Source organism: Heloderma suspectum, chromosome 7, assembly GCF_057233095.1.
Source record: "Heloderma suspectum isolate Gila_16-S chromosome 7, 16-S_ref, whole genome shotgun sequence".
Taxonomy (NCBI): domain Eukaryota; kingdom Metazoa; phylum Chordata; class Lepidosauria; order Squamata; family Helodermatidae; genus Heloderma; species Heloderma suspectum.
The window spans coordinates 56,389,416-56,409,158 of record NC_139464.1 but is presented as its reverse complement, the minus strand read 5'-3'; the positions used below and the strand labels follow the sequence as shown (position 1 = coordinate 56,409,158).

General features: G+C 44.9%; 1 protein-coding gene across 12 annotated transcripts in view; it reads right to left on the bottom strand.

Annotated features, from left to right (window-relative positions):
* Positions 1–19,743, bottom strand: part of POC1B (POC1 centriolar protein B) — a 124,486-nt gene that overhangs the window by 35,476 nt on the left and 69,267 nt on the right. For 3 of the 12 annotated variants that reach the window (XR_014784378.1, XR_014784380.1, XR_014784379.1), the window contains exon 13: positions 19,598–19,738. The exons of 6 other annotated variants lie outside the window; for them this stretch is intronic. Coding sequence is in view for 2 of the 6 variants with exons in the window: in XM_084810309.1 (XP_084666435.1) it covers positions 19,703–19,738 (36 nt within the window). In the remaining 4 variants the exon portion in view is untranslated. Of the gene's footprint in view, positions 1–11,615; positions 19,739–19,743 lie in introns of those variants that run through there. 3 more of the 12 variants (XR_014784377.1, XM_084810309.1, XM_084810330.1) reach the window with 1 other exon arrangement.

The window sequence follows — 19,743 nt, the reverse complement described above, 5'->3', positions numbered from 1 at the left end:
GACTACCCACCTTTCCCCTGGCCCCAACCTCTTTCCCCTGACCACTGACTGTTTGGTGGTTTCCTGGCTTTTGTGCAGTGGAGGCTGCTGGCGCCGATTTTGGTGGGGCTGTGCATCCCTTCTGGGTTTCTGTCAGAACTCTGAGCTATCCAAGGTGCTGGACTGTATCCCCAAAATAAAGTCAGCACCTTGGATAGCTCCTTTAGAGTTCTGGCTGGCTCTGATTGAAACCCAGAATGGCTTCTTTGCCCCACCGAAATCAGAGCCACCAGCCTCCACTAGTTTTGTGCAGTTCTTTTTCTCCATTCTAAAAGGTTAACATGCCTCTCCTAAGGCTTAGGCACTGGCAGTAAGGGCTTTCAGCTAAACTATGCTGGTATTTCTGGCTTTGCCGCTTGTGCCTACAGCCCTCCCCGCCACTGGAATGTGGGCCCCAACAGCTTCTCCAAAATGGAATCTGGCCCTGGGACTGAAAGAGGTTCTGCACTTCTGCCCTGGGCCACATCACCTCTCTATGCAATGGGTCACCCTACGGCTGCCTTCCCAGCCTGTTTCCCTCCTGAGGTGTTTGACTGCATGCTAGCTGGGAAGTATGGGAGTTCCAGGCAAGCACCTCCGGAGGTACCAGGTTGGCAGAGGCTGCCCTACAGCAAGTTTTTTAAACAGTCACTGTGATGCACAGGCTCATCTGAATCAAAACTAAGACTTCTTTTTAAACACATGAATAGTCAGGTTGCTTACCTGTAAGTGTAGTTCTTTGAGCGGTCATCTGTGCATTCACACATACCGGCCCTGTCCCTGTGCAGAAACTCGTTTGGGAAACTTCCAAGCTGCAGAGTTTTTTGGCAGGAACCCCTCCCCCACCGCCTGTGGTATATATAGCGTGGGTTCCCGCCTTCCCCTCAGTTCCTTGAGACCGCAAGGGTCCTGGACCGAGAGAAGAATACCTCAGTACCAACAGACTGTTGACATAGAAATGAGGATGGTGGGAGGGTTGTGTGAATGCACAGATGACCACTCGAAGAACTACACTTTCAGGTAAGCAACCTGACTTTCTTCTTCGTGGTCTCTGTGCACCACACATATGGGCAAGTAACAAGCTAACTTGCCGGAGGTGGGTCAGTGTCTCAATGTAGTACCGACTAAAGCACAGCCCTGCCAAAGGCACAGTCTACTCAAGCTCGAACGTCCCATCTGTAGTGCTTTATGAAGGTAGAAGGCTTAGACCAGGTAGCCGCCTTACGTAAGTCTACAAGAGGGACACCCCTTGTAAAAGTTGTAGAATTCGACACTCCCCTCATCAAATGAGCCCGAATTTGGTTCGGTAAGTCCTTCCTGGAGCTTCGTACGCCAGTCGGATGGTGTGCACTATCCAGGAGGCCACCTTATTGTGTCCTCTGTAGCAGAGGAAGAGCTGTTGCGAGTTGCAGAAAGGTTCTGAGACCTTTAAAAAGCCAGGGCTCTCCGGACATCTCGAGTGTGCAGCCGCCTTTCCAAATTAGAAGCCGGAGATGGAAAGAAGGCGGGGAGGACGATCAGCTGATTCACATGGAAGTCCGTGACCATCTTTGGAGGGAACGCTAAGTCCGGCTGAAGGACCACCTTGTCCTTGTGAAAAATGGTATAAGCTCGCTTGCTCTCCTTGATGTCGTAATGGCTACCAAGAAGGCGACCTCCCAAGAGAGCAGCCTCAAGTCCACAGCAGCGAGCAGTTCAAATGGCACCGATGTGAGGCTATTGAGCACCAGAGTCAGGTCTCATTGCGGAACGAAGTCTCTCACGGGGGTGGGGGGGGAGTTTCTGAGTCCCCGCAAGAATTGTTTGCATAAAGGGTGGCTAAAGATGGGGCACGCGTCGATGTTGCCCCGCATAGCAGAAATCGCCGAAGCATACGCTTTGATGGAGGAGTACTTTGCTGGAGAGGTGCTGGAGGAAGGACAAAATATCGATCAGATGACAGTTATTAGGATTACAGTTGGTGCTGATTGCAAACTGAACAAAGGAAGCCCATTTGGCTGAGTACGAGCGGCGTGTGGATGGTTTTCTTGCCGCCTCGAGTACAGCCTGCACTGTCGGTGGGATCAATGGAGAGTGGTGTGTGACGGTTGGATCCTCCATGCTGTGAGGTTCGGGGTGTGGAGATCAGGATGGAGGATCCAACCTTGGTCCCGGGAAATCAGGTTGTCTATCAGTGGGAGCGGCAAGCAATCTCCATGTGCTAGGTTCCGTAGCATTGTGAACCAGGGCTGCCTGGGTCACCAGGGGGCTATTAGGATGCAGTTCGTGGCTTCCTATCTGATTTTGGAGATCACTCTCGTGAGTGGTGGGAATGGGGGGAAAAGATAGAATAGGCAGTCCGTCCATTCTAGGAAAAAGGCATTGCCTAGTGACCCATGGCCAACTCCGGCTCTGAAGCAGAACTGTCTGCAGGCTGTGTTCACTGGAGTCGTGAAGAGATCAATCTCTGGTTGTCCCCACTGGTTGAAAATCAGTTGCAGAACTGCCTTGGCCAACTGCAATTCATGGGAGCACTAAAGGAGGCAGTTGAGAGAGTCTGCCAACAAGTTGTCTTGTCCTGCAATATGGAGAGTGGTCAAGCGAATGTCCTTGGCAACGAATGTCCTTTACAACTTGACCCAGTTGTAAAGGTGTAGAGTGTGAGAGAGAAGACGGGAGGAGTGCGTTCCACCCTGTTTGTTGAGGTACCAGAGAACTGTGGTGTTGTCTGTGAGGTTCTGGATGTCTCGACATCGGAGGCATGGTTTGAAGGCGCAGAGAGCTTTCCAAACTGCCATCAACTCCAGGAAATGTATGTGGTACAGTCTTTCTTTGGAGGACCAGAGACCCTGAGCTCACAGGGGGCTGCAATGTGCTCCCCAACCTAGGAGGGAGGCATCTGTGGTAAGAACCCTGGATGGAGGAGTGGGAAGGAAAGGCATCCCCTGGGTCAAGTGTCTAGAGTCCATCCATCACTTCAGGCTGACAGCAACCTCCTCCAGTACCAGGATTGTGACAAAAAGGGGGTTGCAGGTCAGATCAAAGGTCCGGATGGACCAGTTTTGTACTGGCTTCATCCGTAGTCAGGCCCATTACACAACCGACACCGTTGCTGCCATGTGGCCAAGTAGGCATTGGATGTTACATGCTGTGACCCAGCAAGTGATGAATATCGAAGAAGCTTGTGCAATGAGATTTGTGATATGGTTCGTCGGAAGGTATGCTCGGCCTGTTCTGGAATCGAGGACGGCCCCGATGAATTGAATCGTTCATGTCGGGGTCAAATGAGACATTTCCTTGTTGATCCGTAGTCCCAGTGCCTGAAGAAGGTTTAAGATGTTCATGATAGCGTGCAATAAGGCTTCTCGAGAGGAGTCCACTAGCAGCCAATCATCGAGATACGGGTAGATCTCCACTCCCCTGAAAAGCAGGTAAGCGCAGACCACAGCCATGCACTTGGTGAACACACGTGGCTGTTGAAAGACCGAACAATAGAACGTTGATCTGGAAAAGTTCTTCCCCAATCGCAAAGCGGAGGAATTTTCTGTGTGAGTGTGCTATGGCTACGTGGAAGTATGCATCCTCGAGGTCGATTGTGGCGAACCAAGAGCCCTTCTGAAGGAGTGAGAGAATTGTGGCTAGGGTTGTCATCCTGAACCTCTTGGGGGTGATAAACGTGTTCAAGTCTCGAAAGTCTAGAATGGGCCAGAGGCCTCCGTCCCATTTTCGTACCGTGAAGTACCTGAGAGAAGAACCCCTCCCTACTGGGGTTTGGAAGAACATGATGGATGGGCCCTTTCGTAGGAGAGATTGGGTTTCTTTGTGAAGGACCTCCGAAGGTGGAATGGTCCGGACTGGGCCCAGAGGTGGGACAGTGTTGAATTCTATTTTGTATCCGCGAAGGACAATAGTGAGCACCCAGTTGTCGGATGTCACTCTCGTCCAGGCCCAATAGAATTTGTTCAGAAGGTCTCCGAAGGGAGGTTTGCAAGGGAGGTTGGTACAGAGGGGAGATGAGTTGAAGTCAAAGACGACATCTAGAGAATCCCTTGCCCATCACCTTTTCTTGGAACCTGGGGAGGGAGTAGTTTTTTCTTATTGTTGTTGTTGAGGGTATCTGGGTGTCCCGTCCCCAGATTGCCGAGGTGGGTAGGACTGGTGTCAGTACCAGTGGTGTTGACAGTACGGAGCATATTGCTGTTGTTGTTGCTGGGATTGGCCAATGCCCATCTTACGAGTGGTCATTCTGGCTTTCTGCACAGAGTCCATCTGCTCGTCTGTTTTTGCATTGAATAAACCCTCTCCATTGAAGGGTAGATTTTCTATCGGCAAGCGAGCTTCGGGGGTTAGGCCCACAGAGTGGAGCCAGGCATGTTGCCTCAGGGCAACAGAGCCCATGATGCCCTTAACATTGCAGTCCACCTGATGACAGGCAGTATTGATCTGCTGACAAAATAGTTTGGATGCCTCCGCATGAAACATCCTGGCTAAGTTTCATTGATCCTCAGGGAGGTATGCAAAAAGGGAATCCATTTGGGGAGGAGACGACAAGGCTGAGAAACGGTACTAATCTCAGGATGGAGAGTGTGAGCGATCACAGCTGCATCGTGCTGGCCAATGATGCTGACAGTATTGATCCGGAGATCGGTATCAAGGGGGCTGTCGAGGTGAAAACGGAGGTCGATACCGAGGTGACTTGATGTCATAGCGAGAACTGGATCTCCGTTCCGGGGCTATTAGAGCTGGACAGGGTGGTGGGGTTGGTGTGTCCATCCACTCACCCTCCGAGACCGTAGAGGTCGGGTCTAGAGTAACAGTGTGCGTGGGGGGCACGACACGAATCAGAGAATCAGGTAGAGGAGGAGGCGGTAGGTCCCACTCCTTTTCCTATTGTTTGGAGGATTTCTTTTTCCTCTTCTTTTCCAGTGTGTCCGCCACTAGTTTAGGGCGTTCCGCCTGTTTTGAGAGCTTTTTTGCCGCCAATATGGCCAGGCTCCTTCCTGGAGTAGGTGGATCTACCCGAACCGGCTCTGCAGTTAGCAGGGGAGAAAATTGAATCGCAGGAGCTGCCTCTGCACTTGTGGAGTGGGCCATGATGGGCTGGTCCCTGGGAGTTTGGGCCTTAGTCACGTCAACTACCTGAAGGGCCCGTTGCCACAGGATCGTTTTTAGTCGATCAGCTCTTTTCTTGCGCGCCCGCCTCGATAGCAATTGGCAGTGGTGGCAAGATTCAACCTTGTGGGTTTCTCCCAAGCAAATAAGACACAAAGAGTGGCCGTCCAAAGAGGGCACCTTACTGCCACAAGCTATGCACCTTCTGAATGGAGACGCTGAAGCAGAAAAAACGCCTCGCCGCTGAGGCAAACGACACTCTCCAACACTGTCGACAATTAATGCTCTCTCTCTCTCTCTCTCTCTCTCTCTCTCATTATAAGATAAAGAAGATGATAAAGGAAGAAAAGAAGTTTTAGATAAGAGAAGATAGAAATGCAGCATGACAGAATGTTGAAAGGTTCCCCACGAAGTAACGCTAAGGCGGTAGAAAAGGAACTGAGGGGAAGGCGGGAATCCATGCTATATATGCCACAGGCGGTGGGGGAGGGGTTCCCACCAAAAAATTCCACAGCTTGGAAGTTTCCCGAACGAGTCTCTACGCAGGCGTAGAGCCCATATGTGTGATGCACAGAGACCACGAAGAAGAACTTGTCCTTACATATATGAGGCCTCATATTTTAGTATCTTTATTTGTCCATGAATGTGGTCTTATCCAAATGAACTTTAGCTTATAGACTACACATGATCACCCTGAGATTTTCTGAGAAGGGGGGAAGGGGAGAAAGATGACCTATTTTTCCTATAGTGGTAGAGTGGTGAGAGAAAGAGAGAGATGTTTAAAGAGCGAAAACACAGGAAATTTACTTCAGTATCATGATAACTGTTAAGATGACTTCCTTAGTGAATCACAAGCAGTGACTTGACATTTATCTAAGGAAATTCAGAGAACACCCAGAACGGAACTGTGGGTTTGACTAAAAAGTAGGCAAACTATCTATGAGGGAGAAATATTTTTTAAAGTGACTTAAAATTAGAATGATTTCAACTTGGCCACTCTTTCTTTCTGTGATAATAAAAGACAGGTTGTTACCTGTAACTGTGCTTCTTTGAGTGGTCATCTGTGCATTCACACATAATGCTCTGCATCTGCATGGAGCTTCAATTCAAGAAACTTCTATAGCTGAGGAGTTTTGGTGGGAACTCTTCCCCCACCATCCCAGTTCCTGCTTATTCCCTAAGTTCCTTGAGAGAAGCCTTGGAACCGAAAAGAAATACCTTTGGTACCCAACATGAAACTTGAGTATGACACCACAGAGGGGACAGTGGGTAGGTTGCGTGAATGCACAGAAAACCACTAGAAGAACTGCAGTTACAGGTAGCAACCTCTCTTTCTTCTTCATGCTCTCTGTACATCACACCTATAGGCGAGTAGCAAGTTAGCTTGCAAGGTGGTGGGTTGGTGTCCTATTACAATACAGATGAAAGGACAGCACACCAAAAACACAGGCAGCTTTAGCCTGAACATCCAGTCTGTAGTGTGTAACAAAGGTAGACAATGTAGACCAGGTTGCAGTGTGGTACAGTTCAGGGATTGCAACCCCTCTGTTGAATGCGACCGTCGCTACTGCACAAGTACAGTGAGCTCAGACTGGGCAGACAGTTTGAGTCCAGCCAGCTCATACGATAGTTCAATAGTCTTTATGACCCAGGATGTGAGGTGTTGGGTCAAAAGCAGCTGGCCCTTATGCTTGCCACCATAACAGACGAACAGGCAAGATGAGAGTCGGAATTGTTCAGTCCTCAACTTATAGAAGGTCAAAGCATCGTGTACATCAAGTGTGTGCAAGGTCGACTCCAGAGGTGAAGACCAGGAAGTAAAGAACACAGGCAGTATAATGTCCTGGTTTAAGTGAAAATCCGGCACGACCTCTGGCAAGAACATTGGGTCAGGTCTAAAGACCACCTTGTCTCTGTGACAGGTGAGATAAGGCTGGTCTACTCTGGGTGCACAGAGTTCACTGGCTTGGTGTGAGGATGTAACAGCCACCAAAAATGCCACTTTCCAACAAAGGAGGTCCATAGGTTCATAGCCGCCAGTGGCTCAAAGGGCTTGGATGAAAGTTCTTTAAGCATTACTGTGTCCAGTTCTCAGCTCTACACTTTAAGAAGGATGCAGAAAAACTGGAAAGGTTCAGAGGAGGGCAACAAAGATGATCTGGAAATAAAGCCCTATGAGGACAGATTGAAAGAACTGGCCATGTTTAGCCTTGAGAAGAGAAGACTGAGGGGAGATATGATAGTGCTCTTCAAGTACTTGAAAGGTTGTCACAGAGAGGAAGGCCAGGACCTCTTCTCGATCATCCAAGAGTGCAGGACATGGAATAATGGGCTCAAGTTACAGAAAGCCAGATTCCAGTTGAACATTGGGAAAAACATCTCGACTGTTAGAGCAATACGACAATGGAACCAATTAACTAGGGAGGTGGTGGGCTCTCCCACACTGGAAGCATTCAAGATGAAATTGGACAGTCATCTGTCAGGGAGGCTTTGACTTGGATTCCTGCACTGAGCAGGGGATTGGACTCGATGGTCTTATAGGCCCTTTCCAACCCTATTATGCTATGATTCTAACACACTTGATCCTGAGTTGAGGTACTGGGAGACATGGCTGGTACAGGAGGTTGCTGTTGAACTCGAGATGCCAGTGTAAGGTCAGGGAGAGTGGTAGGAACCGAAGGATGCGCTCAATATTAAGTGAAGTCATCTGACTTCATGAAGTCTTTTTCTTCTTTTTAGGTTTTGAAGAAGACAAACTCACCTGTTTATAGCTTTAGCCTTCTTGGCTAGCTTCTTAGCCAGTGCAAACGTCAGAAGACCCACCTGGAATGGCAAGGTCTTGTGTACTCAGAGGAGTACGATGTTGAGGGGAAGACTTCCTTGACACTGGATCTGGCTCTTGCATGGAAAGCAAAGTTCCTGGTGGGGAGGTTGGCTTCTCTGCCATGCCCTTGGTTCCACTACCACTTCCAGTGCTCATTTCCACAGAGTGGCTTTTAGCCAGCCAGAGCGATTTTGCCTTGCCTGCTTTGAAAAAGCTTGGCAATGAGGACAAGCCTCAACAATGTGGCCTTCTCCAAGGCAAAGAAACTGCCCGTGGGATGGCAGCAACTTGCCTCCACAACACACACAGTTCCTAAATGGCGCCTTAAGAGCCATGTGCCTGTGAGGGCGATTGCAGAAGAGTAAAGACAGAAAACTTTGATAGAAAGAAGAAACCTCAGCTTTTGAAATACTTTCAGAATGAACTGAATGCATGCGAAGTTCCCTCACGAGGCTGCCACAATGGCGCTCAAAAGAGAACTGGGAATAAGAGGGAACCCGCTAAGGACATGCGCAGTGGGACAGTGGGGTAAAAGTTCCCGCCAAAACTTCTCAGCTGTAGAAGTTTCCTGCATCAAGGCTCCGTGCAGGTGCTGAGCCTGTATGTGTGATGCGCAGAGACCACAAAGAAGAACCTATAGTGTGAATTTATGAATTCTCTGCAGCCCAAAGAATGGTAGTCATGTGTCCATGTATCAGTTCACTGGGCCTGGTACAAATTTTCAACATTATCATAGAATCATAGAATATACACATTTACACAGCAGTTAGCCTCAGTGGCGGGAAACTGACTCTTCAGTTAGTATGTTCAGAACTGCTGCTGAAAAAGCCCTGAATGCTTTAGTTTTTCCATGCATAGAAGATGCATCAACTCTCTGGTTGCTCCTTTCTGTACTTTTTCTAGTTTTATAATATATTGTTTGAGATGGGGCAACAAGAACTATACAGAAGATTCAAAATACAGTGGTACCATACATTTTAATAAAGATATTATGAATCTGGCAATTTTATTTTCAATCGCTTTCCTAATAATTTCCTACATCAAATTTGCTTTATCACTGTCAGAGTTGATGTATCTAGTAAGCTATCCACCACAACCCCAAGATCTCTTTCACTGGTAGTCATAGTCAAGCCAAATTATGTGTGTGTGTGTGTGTGTGTGTATTGGGATTTTTAGCCCAGTGTCTGTCACTTTGCATTTGGCACTATATGCCTGCTAGATTAAGTAGAATTTACCAGGTACATAATATTTGTTGGATATGTAACTGTAATTATATATTTAGTGGAAATATGGACAGTGATAAAGCAAATTTTTAAAAAGAAAATTCTCAAGGCACAATTACAAACAATTCCAACAAGAAAAGGTGGAAGACAACAGAAGAAGCCAATGTGGCTTCACAAAAAGCTTAGAGATGACCTGAAAACTAAAAAGGACACATATAGGAAGTGGAAAGAAGGCCAAGTAACAAAGGAAGAGTACAGGCAGGTAGCACAGAATTGCAGGCATGGCGTCAGGAAGGCTAAAGCTGAGAATGAGCTGAGATTAGCGAGGGATGCTAAAAGCACCAAAAAAGCTTTCTTCAGCTACGTGCATAGTAAAAGGCAGAGGAAAGAAGTGGTTGTTCAGCTATTAAATAAGGATGGCAAAACGATAACAGATGACAAGGAAAAGGCAGAGGTGCTCAGTTCCTACTTCGGCTCAGTCTTCTCCCAAAAGAGGGTCTATGACCCCCCTGGCAAAGGCGAAGAACAGGCTGAAGGGGCAGGATTGCAGCTTGAGATCGATAGGCATATGGTCACTTGGTTCTAAAGGAAGCAAAAGCTGAGTGTAGCCAAATGTGTACCCTTGATTTGAGGAAAGCCAATTTTAATAAAGAAAAAAAGGTGGAAGGCAACACAAGAAGGCAATGTGGATTCACAAAAAGCTTAGAGATGACCTGAAAACAAAAATGACACATACAGAAAGTGGAAGGAAGGCCAAGCTACAAAGGAAGAGTGCAGGCAGGTAGCACAGAATTGCAGGGATGTTGTCAGGAAGGCTAAAGCTGAGAATGAGCTGAGGTTAGCGAGAGATGCTAAAAGCAACAAAAAGGCTTTCTTCGGATACGTACATAATAAAAGACAAAGGAAAGAAATGGTGGTTGAACTATGAAATGAGGATGGCAAAATGGTAACAGATGACAAAAAAAGGCAGAACTGTTCAATTCCTACTTCGGTTCAGTCTTCTCCCGAAACAGGGTTTATGACCTTCCTGGCAAAGGCGAAGTACAGGCTGAAGGGGCAGGATTGCAGCTTGAGATCAATAGGCATATGGTCAACACCTAATTACTTCGAATGAGTTCAGACCTCCAGGGCCAAATGAACTGCATCCTAGAGTAATAAAGGAACTGGCAGAAGAACACTCAGAACCACTGTCTATTCTCTTTGAGAAATCATGGAGGACGGGTGAACTGCCAGATGACAGGAGGGAGGCTAATGTTGTCCCTATCTTCAAAAAGGGCAAAAAGGAGGATCCTGAGAACTATAGACCAGTCAGCCTGACATCAATCCCTGGGAAAATTCTGGAGCAGATTATAAAGCAATCCATCTGGAAGCACCTTGAAAACAATACAGAGATTACTCAAAGCAAACGTGGATTTGTCAAGAACAAGTCCTGCCAGACGAATCTGATCTCATTTTTTGATCACGTCACCTCCTTTGTGGACCATGGGAATGCTGTAGACATCATATACCTTGACTTCAGCAAAGCTTTTGACAAAGTGCCCCATGATATCCTGATGAGCAAACTAGCCCAAAGTGGGCTAGATGAAACAACGATGTGGTGGATCCACAGTTGGCTACAGAATCGGACTCAAAGAGTGCTCATCAGTGGGACCTTCTCAAACTGGGGAGAGGTAATGAGTACGGTACCTCAGGGCTCAGTCCTGGGCCCAGTGCTCTTCAACATTTTTATTAATGACTTGGAGGAGGAGGTGCAGGAAATGCTGATCAAATTTGCAGATGACACAAAATTGGGCGGGTTAGGTAATACTTTGGAAGACAGAAACAAAATTCAAAGTGATCTTGATAGACTGGAACGCTGGGCAGAAAACAACAGAATTACATTTAATAGGGACAAATGCCAAGTTCTGCACTTAGGGAATAGAAACCAAATGCACAGTTACAAGATGGGGGATACGTGGTTGAACAACACTACAGGTGAGAAGGATCTTGGAATTGTTGTCGACCACAAGCTGAATATGAGCCAACAATGTGATGTGGCTGCAAAAAAATCAAATGCTATTTTGGGCTGCATTAATAGAAGCATAGCTTCCGAATCCCGGGAAGTACTAGTTCCCCTCTACTAAGCACTGGTTAGGCTTGTTCTGGAGTACTGTGTCCAATTCTGGGCACCACACTTTAAGAAGGTTGCAGACCAACTGGAGAGGGTTCAGAGGAGGGCAACAAAGATGATCAGGGGACTGGAAACAAAGCCCTATGAAGAGAGACTGAAAGAATTGGGCATGTTTAGCCTTGAGAAGAGAAGACTGAGGGGAGATATGATAGCGCTGTTCAAGTACTTGAAAGATTGTCACAGACAGGAAGGCCAGGATCTCTTCTCGATCATCCCAGAGTGCAGGACACGGAATAATGGGCTCAAGTTACAGGAAGCCAGATTCCGGCTGAACATCAGGAGAAACTTCCTGATTGTTAGAGCAATACGACAATGGAACCAATTACCTAGGGAGGTGGTGGGCTCTCCCACACTGGAGGCATTCAAGATGAGGCTGGAGAGCCACCTGTCAGGGATGCTCTGACTTGGATTCCTGCATTGATCAGGGGGTTGGACTCAATGGCCTTGTAGGCCCCTTCCAACCCTACTATTCTATGATTCTATGATTCTAAATGTGTTTGGATTGTAGGTTACTAGAAAAATGTCATAAAAACCATTAAGATGACTGAAGTAAGTCTCCCATTTCAGTAATTTTAATAGTACTTTTCCAAAACCAAGTGGAGAGAAAATAGCATTCTTTGATCTGGAATATACTTACAGGAGCCAGCACAATGTTTGGCAAGGCAGTGGAAATCTAGGCATATTCCAGGACAATTAGAATGGTTGGCTAAGATCTGGGGTATTATCTGCATGATTAAATCGAATAAATTATTTTCATATTTGTCAAGGGAGAAACATAATTCAGTCATTATTGGAAATTTGGCAACCTTTTTGTATTTTATGGAACACTTTACGAGAATACATAACCATTCAGGATATTATAGTGGTATTAAATAGTTTCCAACCTTCCTGAAGGGAACTGACTTCCCTGACCCTCCCCTACAGGTTTTTAACAAATCCCTTCATTTTTTTTAAAAAAAAAAACCTTGCGAAGGAGCGCTGGAGCCAACCCCAATGTCCCTGCAAGGTAGGCCAGGCCAAAGCTGGCCTCAAGCCCCCAAAGACACCCAGTAACTGCCCTCTCCTGCCAAGAGGCATTGAATTTAGCACTGAGGTTGAACAGAAAGGATCACATCAACTTGGAGTTGGATAACTGTTTATTATAGGGAAAGATTTAGAGGGGAGTATTAGAGGTAGCAGGTTGTACAGTGGATTACAAAACTGAAAACTTGCAAAGAAAACCAAAGCATACACAGAGAGCCTTTATACTGCACCCCCAAGCAAAATAACCAAACTAGCTAGCCTATCCTTCACATACCTAAATATGGGCCTCCCAGGATAGCATCCAGCTAACAGCTGGTCCAAAACCACCACAATGGAGACACCACGCCTCTCCCTCAACCTCCTTTTAAGGACCAGACCCAGCAACCCAGGGCAGATTTCCCTTGGCCAGTCACCAGCTCAGCCCCTGAAAGGACCACCTTCATCCAGAAGAGGTAGGATCTCCCCACCAAGTCCAGCTGTTATCTATTTCCCATTTAACAGGGACTGAGCATGTCCTTGAGCAACAGGGCCAAAGAGCTGGCAGATAACACACTATTCCAGGTGGATACCTGGGACGTGACGCCCAAGCCTGGTCTCATGGTGGGAAACAGGCTGTCATTCTTGACATCCCCCCACCCTTTGGAAGATGAAATCTAGGGTTGCGTACCCCAGATTTCCCCCCTCTTCTGAAATTAGATGCGACTGTGTTGGACTTTTAGGCAATTCTCCATTCACATATGTGCTGAAATTGATATTGTTGTGGTCACTGTTCTCAAGCACTTTGGATTCCAATGATCAGAAAACAAGCATGCCAGTGAGGGACAAATGTCTATAGTAGGGGACCAAATCCAGCCCACCTGGGGATCCCCAGAAGGCCCCACCCCCTTTACCCAACCACCAATTGTTTTGTAGTTTCCCAGGTTTTGTGCCCCTCCCCTTCTAAAAGGTTAAAATGCCTCTCCCTAAGGCTTAGTTATGGGCAGTAAGATCTTTTAAGCCCAAATATGCTGGTATTTTGCTCCTTTTGCCTTCAGCCCCACCCACTGCCAGAATGCTGCCCCCAAGAGTTTCTCCAAAATGGAATTTGGCCCTCAGGCTGAAAGAGGTTCCACCTCTCTGGTCTGTAGCGATAATGAAAAAAAATCTGGTTAAAATTTCACACTTCATGTATTTTGTGCCTCAGAACATTTTTTTATGTTATAGATAGATCTTATTCTATAAGTTAGCCACAGGATTTGAACAGTCACTTTTAGGGTTGTCCCTTAATTTAGTCATTAGGTTTTCTAACCTATTATCAATAATGTATAGTATTTAGACATTCTGCTCCCATTCAATTTTAACTGGGCTGCCTCAACTCTCTAACTAGCTGTTCACAGTAGAAAAGTAACAGAGTAGGATTGTTTTACAGAGTTCTCTGGAGACAGAATTTGGAAAAGGAAAGTACACCACACAAAACTTAGAGGATTCCAATTCTCAAGATCCTTCCCCATTCAACAAACATTCAAGTACCAAACATTAGGGAGACATCTTTCAGCGGGAGAAGAAACGGATTTTTCTAAAACAAGCGTCTTGTTAAATTGATGTTCCCTATGGGTCAGATTTGCCTCTCATTCTGTGCCTTGTAGCCACTGTGTCTGGGGCAACAGACACTTAACAATGGTTAATGTTTGAAAGGTACAATATGTTCTGTGTAACCAGGCTGCTCATTTCCTCTTCCTAATAGCTTGATTGCTATTGCAGGACGCAGAAGATTTTTATTTACCTCATTAGACCACAAGAAACAATGTCATTAATATTCAAGCTCTGACACATTTTAAAAGTAAAGACAAAAGCTAAACCTTAGTAACCCATTAACTATTATTTCTTAAAGGTCAACGTATTTGATTAGAGTGTCAAAGGATGATGGGAACCTTTCATCCTTGACCACTGCTACAAGTAGGATCTGCAACAAAATGTTGCAGTAAAGGGTACTTCTGTTCAGAGTTCCAGCCAGTTACTCCCTTTTCCAAGGTACTCTATTCCCCATTTTTCCCTCCCAATAATCACCATGTGTTGCCCACTGAGCATGCTCAGTCTTCACGGGGATTTCAATGGAGGGATTTCCTACACACACACACACACACACACACACACACAAACACACACGGTTTTTTTTCCCCTAAAGATTTTTTGTGTTTCTGAAAACCTCTTCACTCCCCCAAGTTTGCCGATACCTCCCTCTTGTGCATGGATAGTGCCATTTTGACTAAAAAAGGCATGGCACTTGGAGAATTGAGTTTACTATTAATACATATGATATAATTATGCACAAAAGCTTATTTTTGCTTATGGTCTGCCCTAAGCTAAAGGCTTATGGCAATTAGTAGGACTTATTTCTGAGTAGGACTTAGGGCTGCATTACTACTCAGTGAATCATGAGTTTTTGTTGTTTAATCAATTAACTAACTCAGCATAAGTTTACGTATGAGAAAATATCATTCTAAAGACAAAAGCATATTTTGTTTTCAGATGATGTACAAATATGTCCTAGAACAGGCATTACTCCTTTATTTTAACATAGAGTTATCTTCTAAGATGGCACTTGCCATCTTTATGCACTTTGTATAAAAATTGTATTAAATTCATAATAATAATTACAAATGTTCCCTGAATAATTATTTAGAGTTGATTAAAACTGATTAAAACAAGACAGAGAGTAGAAGTTACAAACTACCAGTTTAATCCCAGCTTCAAAAAAACCAACCAAACAGAACAGCCTTCAAAATTCCTACAGAAATTGGTATGCTGAGCTCAGTGTTGAGCTTCTGTATTCTTGGGTGGTGCGCTATTCTCCAGATAGCAGTCTGGGAGCTGGAAGCATCTTTTGCCTGAAAAACCAACTCCCTCTCAAGGGGTTAGGCTCCATGAGGAGGAAAAAAATGGGTATGGCAATTGAAAAATTAGCTCAACATCACCCAAGATCCCCATTTACGTTTAAGTGAAAGATGAATACAAAATACTCCTTATGTCTAATAATAGCTGCTACTTGCTCATGGGACTTCCCCCTTCTGGCAGCAAGCCCCGTACTCATTCAAAAGCAACCTCCCCCACCCCCAAATGCTGGGGACCCTTCAGAACAGCATTCAGTGAGGCACAAGAAACTGCAGTTGGAAGGGGGAAATCAGCACATCTTCCCACGTACATGTGAAAGTGCTTTGAGCTCATGACCCTCTTTGAATCCTGGCCTGTGTATATATTCCTATGATTCCTATGTGGTATAATTGTTTGGGGGATAACCACAGTTATCCCCCAAGCAGATGTGTTGCAGAGCAGATGTGTTGTACGCAAAAGATCCTAGGTTCAAATCCAGACATCTCCAGCTCAAACAGTCTTGAGGGAAAGAGCCCTACCCAAGACTTTAGAGAACTGCTGCCAGAGTAGATCAGCCTTCCCCAAACTGGTGCCCTCCTGATATTTTGGACTACACACTGGCTGGAGCTGATGGAAGTTGAAGTCCAAAACATCTGGAGGACACCAGGTAGGTGAAAGCTAGAGTACACAATACTGGTCTAAATGGGCCAATGATCTGATCACTATAAGGCAACCTCTTATGTTCATAACAGCAATTCACCAATACTATAAGTAATATAACAGTTCCAAAATGAATTTGGTAGTAATGATGGCACTCCATTATATGAAAGAATCCAGTTTATGGTCTTCAATTATGTTCAAAACTATTGTTTGTTGAAGGGCTTTATGTCAGTAATGGGTTATTCAAATAGTTCATCTGGCAAAGGCTCAAACCAAAATTACAAGAGTTCTGGTTACTCAGCCTCTAATTCCAAGCTGTTTGAGTCTTTGCCAGATAAACTTCAGCTACTGTCACTGACAGTCACCAGAAATGGGCTATGTGAAATATTGATCCTAATTTCATACAAGACAACCCACACTGGAAAAGTTCTTGCGAATATGGTAAGCAAGCCATGCTCCTGATGCAAGAAAATCATAATTATCATCCAAATCCCCTTATAGTGGCTTCTCTGAGAACAATATTGTTATGTGAATCATCATCATTTAGACCCATTGGCTTCTGTGGGATAGAATGGGAATTTTAAAAAAAATCTAATAATTGCATTTTATTAGGCTATGGATAAGGCTATCAAAATGTAAACATGACCACAATACAGCTTTAAGTAATAAATTACAAAGAGAGACTTGCCTGGAAGATTATTGCTGATTAAAATGTATTCTTACCACCAGCGTAACTGCACTCAGCTCAGAGGGCCTCTATTGGTTACTTTGCATGACTTGGCCTGTTTGGCTGAACCTTAAAATACTTCTCTTGTTAAAAGCATTGCCTAAGGCATGAAAACTAGTCAAGGGAGAGCACTAGGAAATATTACGCTGCCATACGTTTATTAATATAGGACTTAATAAATATTGCTTTCTATTACATTAGAGAATCCCATATCAAATAATTGCCTGTGCCCATCAGCTGAGACATTCTAAGTGGTTGGTTAAAGCAGGAGAGCACATGTCTGGCTTCATTAGCCCAGTGTAACGGACATCCTCAGTTCCGTATTGTTTGCAAGTGCATCACAGTAAGGTGTTTGTACTGCCTAGACTTCAACTCCCAGCAGTCCAAGCCAGAATGTACAGAAATTAATTAATTATTTTTATTTTTATTTATTACATTCATATCCACATTTCTTCCATCGTGGAACTCAAAGTGGCTCCATGCAGTTCCCACGTGGTCTCCCCTCCAAACATTAACCAGACCCAGACCTGCTTAGCTTTGGCAAGGTGGCTGTGCTTTCAGACCATGCCCTGGCACAAGATTAAATAGTCATCGCCCACCCACAGTTTTTCATACAACAGCTGCAGCATTACCAGATCTGCTCCTGGAAGATGGCAAAAGCCATTTCCCTTGTTTCTCACTCTAGTGAGCAGGTGGTTTTCACAATATTATACAGAACTTTTAGTTCACTGAGCAGATTTTCAACCTTGTACAGAGCCACTAGAGATAGAGGTTGCAAATGTTCCCCAACTTTCTTTCCTAACTACTTCTAAAATACCTACTCCCATTTCCTCCTATCATAATGTTAAAAGGGAAGTTGTTGTTTTTTTTAACTACCAAGTCATTCCAATTTAGGATGGTAAAACAGATATTCTGCCAGTCTGAAAACAGTAAGAACAGAGGCCTAAGTCATACACTTGTCTAAAGTGCCCCATCTGTAAGAGTGACGGGGAAGCATGTATGGTTGTGCATTCCCAGTACACCTACAATGCAACAGTCATGTCTATGGGTGATTCATGAAGTCCTTAAGTTGAAAGAAAAGGGGCGGGAGGGGAAGGAAGAGAAGGGAGATTGTGGCTATATTCATAATTTGCACACATAATGAAGATGTGGTGGAAGCATTCACACTTCCCCACCATACATACGTACAGTCATGAACTAGGCCACTGTATTACAGAGGCAGATTATGGAAGCAATTTAGGCTAGGTTTTCTACAATGGCAGAATTTGCTTGACTTGGAAGACCATCGCCTCATAAGAATCCACTCTAAGGAAGACTATAAAAAACAAAAATGATACTCCTTATGTAGGATCAGATTTTTATATTCCAAATACATGAATTTGACAGCACAGGAAAATCCTATGGGAAGGCAGATGACTCTGCTCTGTGAGTGCACCACGTTCAGCATGGGAAGTCAGCCGTGAATAAGTCACTGCCCACACAAATCACAGTCATCAATAGCATAGACTAGCAGAATGATCCAAAGCAAACTGAAAGCACCCCACAAAGTGGAGTTTGGAAGTAACAACAAATGTGCCAAGCTCCCTGAAGGTCCTCTAAGAACAAACCAATTTCGTTGCAAGTTTTATGATTTTCTGGTTCTATTATTTAAGAGTTTTTACTATTAAAAGTGAAAGGATTTGAAACAAAACAAAGAACCCAGATCAGCCTATTGTACAAAAGTCTGTCAATTTACACCAGGCAACTTGTGAGCCTCCAAATATTTTGGCCTACAATTCCCATCAGCCCTAGCCAGCATAGCCAATGGTGAGGGTTGATGGGTGTTGTAGGCCAAAATATCTGGAGGGCCACACATTTTCCAACATTGATTTACACCATGTACATAATTAAAATAAGGATCTGGCAGTAAGTGAGGAATTACATTTTACATCTTATCTCTCCCTAATTTTAAACAGCTCTGTCCTACCCAAGCCTGAAGATTCTTCTAGTCAAACTATATGTCCCAAAGTAGATTTAAACACACCAAACAGCACCCCCTCCCCTCCACACACACACACTGCAAACCTGACAGATGCTTTCAGTAAGGAAGAAATTCTACCTGTAGCAGTCTGTCCTCTCTCCTGCCTAAAAGGGGATGGCAGCTTTAATGTTTTGTTGACAAGAGTCGTGAGAGTAGGAGGGAACATGAAGCGGCAGGCCTGTTGCATGTGGCTCGGTTGGAGTTTACCTACTGAAAAATCCCCAGCTTACAGATGCTTTAGCACCTTTTGAACTTCATGCTTTTCCTGATCCAACTGCTCCCAGAAACAATTGTCTGGTGCAAACACGCTCTGCTGTGCTTTCCAAATGATTCATCTCACCACAGACCTTGATATTCAATACAGGTGAAGCAATAAACAGGAATAAAGCTTTCAGGTTCTATCAAGAGCTGGAAAAGCTTCAATAGAAATGTTGTAACATCAAGGCCAGCACCAGGCGGTTCCTGAGCCTTTCCCTTTATTCTGTTATCTCTCTCCAAATGAAACAGGGATTTCATTTGGGATTTGGGAAACAACCATAGCTGGAGGTACCCGTCCTTTGCAAGATAAAGCACAAAAGCATGAAAAGGTGACTCCATTCTTTCTCCTCTCCTGGCAATTATTTTCCCTTTCTGACAGCTGCATAGTAGTTTATTGGATTAATTTCTTTTATCTTATTGATAAATTCTCAATAACCGCAGCACTCCTTACTGAAGATGATACTTGGAAACTGTAACAGATAGTGGTCATAAAGGGCTGAAAAGGAGGGCCACACTACACACGTAATAAAAAGCTACTGGCTGCTCCCTTCTAGGCAAAGCAGCCCTGAGAGAGAGAACCGTCAACAGAGATGTGGCCGGAGACAAGGAGCTTAACCTTTCAACTCCACCGTTTTTCTCTACAACTCCCTCCAAGCAGCTGCCCACCCTCTGTAGAACTGTAGATCCCTCCCTACTTTTCTACTGCAAGTCACTGCTATTGAATCTGCATTACCTAGAAGTAGCAGCCATTGGTATTTTGTTGTTCCACATGTGTAACGCATAGTCCAGTCCCAACTTCAGCATTCTCAGGAGGAAGACCAACACATCCTTTTCCCTTCTAGCTTCTTTTCTGTAGAATTCTTCCTGGATTTTTCTGAC